Below are 5,242 nucleotides of genomic sequence, written 5' to 3'. Positions count from 1 at the left end.
TATTATTGATTGTGAGGAACTATCATTTTGGCAAAACGGCTCAACCCAGGTACCTCTTTTGTCATAAAGGAGAGAATTTTTGTCATGAGGAAGGAAAAGACTCTAGTACCCTTTCTCATCATAAGGAAAGTAGCATCTTATCACAATCTCTAACCCAGAGAAGATGAAAAACACCATTCACATGCAACTTCTAATTTGTTTTTGAGCATGTAGAAACCATTGAAGTTATCAATCCAATTTTTTGGAGAAATAATTAAAGTTAAAACAATTTTTTTTTCAGAGTACTTATGGAGATATCCATCCAATTTTTTGGAAAAGCAATTAAAGTTAAGACAATGTGAGATGTGAAGTTGCCCACCATTAATATATGATTGATGAGTGAGGGCCAAACCAAACCAAACTATAATGAGCTGGGATTAATGCCTATGTTGGTGGATAATGAGTTGGGATTAATGTGAAGTAGCTAGGTTTTGTTTAAACTGATTATAGTGTAATGTTGTTAAAGTAACCTAATGCCATGGGCATGTCAGTTTTAGCTGATCTTCTGCGTTTTTCTTTATTAAATTGACATGCTTGTTTTCTTCACTCTAGAATTATATGCTTATTAGCTATGACAACTCTATCTTCTTATAGCTGATCTTCTGGGGTTTTCTTTATTAAATTGACATGCTTGTTTTCTTTGACTCTAGAGTATATGCTTATTAAATTAACATGATTGTTTCTTGACTCTAGATTATATGTTTGCTGACTGTGACAACTCTTCTTATATGCCATTCTTTTTACAATGCCATTCTTTTTACCGGGTATAAAATGCTTTGTACCCTTTTATCAAGTTAAGTGAGGAAATGAATTTGTATGTCAGGGAATAATATGCTTTGTACCCTTTTGGTCTGATGTCAGGGAATAATATGCTTTGTACCCTTTTGGTCTGATGTCAGGAAATGAGTCTGGCACTTTAAAATTTTCGCATGCCATGGTATCAAATGCTTCCAACTGTTTTATGCTAACATGAATGACTCTCTGCACATCGAAAATTTTGAATGGTCGTATGCACAGATGGAAAGATACTATAATGCACTATTTAAAGATTTTATGGTCATACAAAGCTGGAAAGCTTATCATGGCTCATTGATATCAAACTTTATTAGGCTAAGAGATGTGTATGGTGAAAGGGATGTATATCCTGCATATTCTTATCCTCCAACATATATTTATATATATACACACCGTATCTGACATAAAAGTATACGCTACTCAGAATATATTTGAGTAATGAATATATGAGCTTCAATTGACTGTAGCAGCTATTTCTGGTCTTTTTACAGAATGGTTTCTTCTTTGGAGAGGAATAAGCCAAATATACATGTATCCAGCAGCTGTCTTTTTACAGAATGGTTTCTTCTTTGGAGAGGAATAAGCCAAATATACATGTATCCAGCAGCTGTCGATTAAAATGTCCATGAAAAAGAATTCGTTCAACCAGAATGGGATTGGACAATTATCTCAATTAAAGGGTTGCTTCAATTCAACTGACATGAAATTAATTTCTAATGTAACCCTCCGCTGACCATTCAAATGCAGCAGCCCTCTAGCAGACTCAACCATACAATAGAATACAATACCAGAGCATTTAGGACAGTATGCAGTCACTCCCCTAAAATAAAAAGATCGAACATGACCCTGTATGTTGGAAAGGATTTCATGCGAACCAATGCTTCTAGTGCATTACCCTCAAACCAGATAGCAAATTTAAACTCTTGTAAAGTCTTCTCCACAAATAACATCATAACATTCAAAGGGATTCATAAAAAACCCTAAAACAACACAAAACGCAAAATCTGCCAAGCCATTGTCATCTGCTAAGTCCAAGATTATCAAACAAAATTTATTAAGTCAACTCAAATCATATTCAGTGGAAGGGGCCGTGAAGAGATCCCTTTATCTCCTAAATGGACAAACAATGAAGTCAGAAAACCGTGTAGCAGATACATAATACTCTGGCACTCGTCCAGAAAAGAATAACCTCCACAAAACCAAAACCTATAATGTCGTATACATATCAGAAATATATATAACAGAGGATAATAAAAGCCGCCCGCCCTTGATCATAAAAAAGTGGATCAAGATAATAAAAGCCGCCCGCCCTTGATCATAAAAAAGTGGATCAAGGAGCAACCGCAACGGATCTCAGTAAAATCCAGAGGCCAAGAAGGGGATGAATGAGGCCATGAGAGCGACGATTAAAGAGGGAACGACGGCCATTGAAGCAGCACCTGCCTCCATTGTTGGACTGGGGGATGCCGCCGTCACCTCTGTTGCTGCTGCAGCTACTCCCGCTGCCACCATTATCATCACAACGGCCAAGAGAGCCGCAGATGCGTAGTTGCCTGCCCCTGCCATTCTCGCTCACGCTCACAACGCACCTGTTACTGCTAATTGATGTGGAAAAGCCCAAACCCTAAGCGCTATTCCTGCCGAGCAAATGTGAATCTCAGACAGGCAACCACAAATTCGAAGCGTAAATCTCCCTTCGAACACTCGACCAGAATGGACCAAGAAATGTGATATCACAGGATTTGCAAGGCTAAGGGTTGAGAGTGTCGCGTATTAATAATCGTCTGCGCCTTGCAGGACCAACGGACAAATCAGGCGTCATGGAAAAATAATAAAAATATATCTGCCAACGCAGCAAGCTCTGTATGTGTGATGATTAAAGGAAGGACAAATCAGGCGTCATGGAAAAATAATAAAAATATATCTGCCAACGCAGCAAGCTCTGTATGTGTGATGATTAAAGGAAGGGCAGGGAATAGTTAGGGATGTCCACAGCTCGGCAATGCGTGGCCATGTGTAACCGCTGTGTGATCCCAAAGCCCCACAACACGCGGCAAACTAAATAATTTGGTGGCGGGCGGGCGGGCCGCGGCCAGGCAAATGAAACAGGTAGGGCACGGTCCCTCGTCTCTTTTGCGAAAAGTAACCTTTTTAATTTTGTTTTTTCTTTCGAAATTGGGTGAGAAACTATTAAAATTATAAATTTAAATGGTTATTTGCGCTGTAAAAGTTTTGAAGGGTTTCTAAAATAATATTTAATTTTATATTCTCTATTTAACTAACATAATGTTATAATTTGCCGTAGTCTTTAACGCGACTTTTTGAAAGACTTTCCGGCGATTTTTTTCGGTGAAAATCCGGCAGTAATTTATTGAAATCGAAGTTTGATAACTAGTTTCTGCACCATGAAAGCGTCTCAGTGGTTTTTCAGGGTGCTGAATCCGAATATGCAATTAAAAAACCATTTTAACTGCAACAAATCATGATTTCATCTCAATTTATTAAAAATATATTATTTAGCAACCCAAAAGATGCCATCAACATAAAAGGACTCTAGATTTTAGATTTGGTCGCCTCGAATTACTGCCCTAATATAATCTAAGCAACATAAATACTCTAAACGTGGAAGCCATTCACATAATTCTTCATACGTCATCACCCCTAAAGTTGAGTATAACACACCTTTAAAGTTAAGGCTGAGTATAACACAAATAGCCTCGTCTCGCAAATTTGCCCGGACTGCTAAACGTAGAGGCCGTTCATATAATTCTTCATATTTCATCATCCGTAAAGTTAAAGTCGAGTATAACACATCGTTAAAGTTAAAGCCGTGTATAACACAAATGGGGTCGTCTCGTAAATTTCCCCGGAAGGCCAAAAATGGTTAGAGTTCTGTAATTTTAAAAATATTGGAAGGCCAAAAATGGTTAGAGTTCTGTAATTTTAAAAATATTGGAAGAGTGTTTAAATCATGTTTTTTTATGGTGGAAATAGATTTAGCACCATTAAAAAAATTTGGTACACTCAAAATATTGAAGCTTTACAACTATAACTTTGATTTAATTTTGTCAAATTTTCCATAATTTTCTGGGCAAACTTGAAGACTTGTTAAACTATGGCTAACAAAATTTGGTAAAGTACACATTTTAATTTTTTACTATCCAAGTCAACTCTTTGGCAAAACTCTAAATGAGTCGCATGGAAAATTTAAAACAATTTTTAAACTAGAGATTTTAGGATTATCTTTAATTTAAAATTTTGAAATTATATATATATATATATATATATATATGAAATGTTATAAGAATATTTTATAAAAATTGGAAAGATAGTTTGGAGAGGCAAGAGCGGGAGGGGTTATCTTTCGCTCCGATAAAGAAATGGAGACACAATTTGTCTGATGACTTGGGACCTCTACAACTAACCAGATTGAATATTTAGCACCGTGGCAAGGATTGAAGTTGGCCTTCTCTAGAGGCCTTCCCCCATTAATGGTTTTCAGCGATTCCATGATAGTGATTCAAAGAGTGAACAAGATTAAAGATGTCAATGAGAAAACTTCCATTTCCATTATGCACAAAATCAAACTATTAATGGACGAATTTGAATTGATTGAACTTTATCATGTTAAGAGAAATTTTAACATAGTGGTTGACTCATTGGCCAACCGAGGAATACGTTTAAAACAAAGAGTTTTAAAGATTGATGAAGGGTTGCATTTCAAGGCAATTCCATGAGGATCACAATTAATTTTTTTCCTTCAACAATTATAAATATCTAATTGGGTATAAGGTGTTTGATCTCTTCGTACAATCCAGATAAGCATTACGATGGAAAAACATTAACTCCCCTCGCATGGTAGCGACTATGGTATGTCATGGAGGAGTGTGTAATAATGGACACCTAGGCAACGATCATCATGATTTGTTGGGCACAGGACAGATGGATTAGTATTCTTCAGGCCAAAAATTTCTCTTTTGTGATTTCTACCGAAAGACTTTGCTTAATTCATTATGGATCACAAAAGCCTAAATACAGAAAATAATCAATCCTTTCAAATGTGGGAAACATTGGATCCTGTGACTAAGATGCAGTCTGCATGTGTGAAATATCTAGTCTTTTTGGAGTTTGTTTCGAAGGGAAATCCTTCCATAATGGCTCCCGAATTCCCTATTCGACGGGTGTTTGTGAATCAAGGTGGCATTAAAGATGAATGCAGAGGATTCACATTACGAAAGATTAGCTTGTCGGTATATATGGAGCGTCACATCAATCACGCTGAGAAAGAGCTCAGCGATTTGCTAGTTCAATTGTTAGGTGAAGTGGAATTTTTCAGTGAATCAATCTCTCAACGTGCAGAGATGATTTTGTTAGAGTCACGGGCCCCATGTGAGCTTCTAACACAGAG

At 36.8% G+C, this 5,242-nt stretch overlaps 1 protein-coding gene across 1 annotated transcript; it reads right to left on the bottom strand.

The window, feature by feature from the left end:
- Positions 1-1,871: 1,871 nt before the first annotated feature.
- Positions 1,872-2,691, bottom strand: LOC149185847 (uncharacterized). The gene is made up of 2 exons (XM_089412506.1): positions 2,170-2,691; positions 1,872-2,125 (listed from the first exon to the last, which is right to left on the bottom strand). The coding sequence occupies exon 1, from the start codon at positions 2,398-2,400 to the stop codon at positions 2,188-2,190; it is 213 nt and encodes a 70-aa protein (XP_089268632.1). The 5' UTR covers positions 2,401-2,691; the 3' UTR covers positions 1,872-2,125; positions 2,170-2,187.
- Positions 2,692-5,242: the final 2,551 nt, after the last annotated feature.

Source organism: Pinus tabuliformis, chromosome 3_1 (assembly GCF_031772625.1).
Source record: "Pinus tabuliformis cultivar Carrire ecotype Pingquan chromosome 3_1, CPIR1, whole genome shotgun sequence".
Classification (NCBI taxonomy): Eukaryota; Viridiplantae; Streptophyta; class Pinopsida; order Pinales; family Pinaceae; genus Pinus; species Pinus tabuliformis.
This window is presented reverse-complemented; position numbering and strand designations above follow the sequence as displayed.

Bases quoted from the DNA above. Each gene is read 5' to 3' on its own strand.
- LOC149185847 (XM_089412506.1), bottom strand. From the start codon at position 2,400: ATGGCAGGGGCAGGCAACTACGCATCTGCGGCTCTCTTGGCCGTTGTG.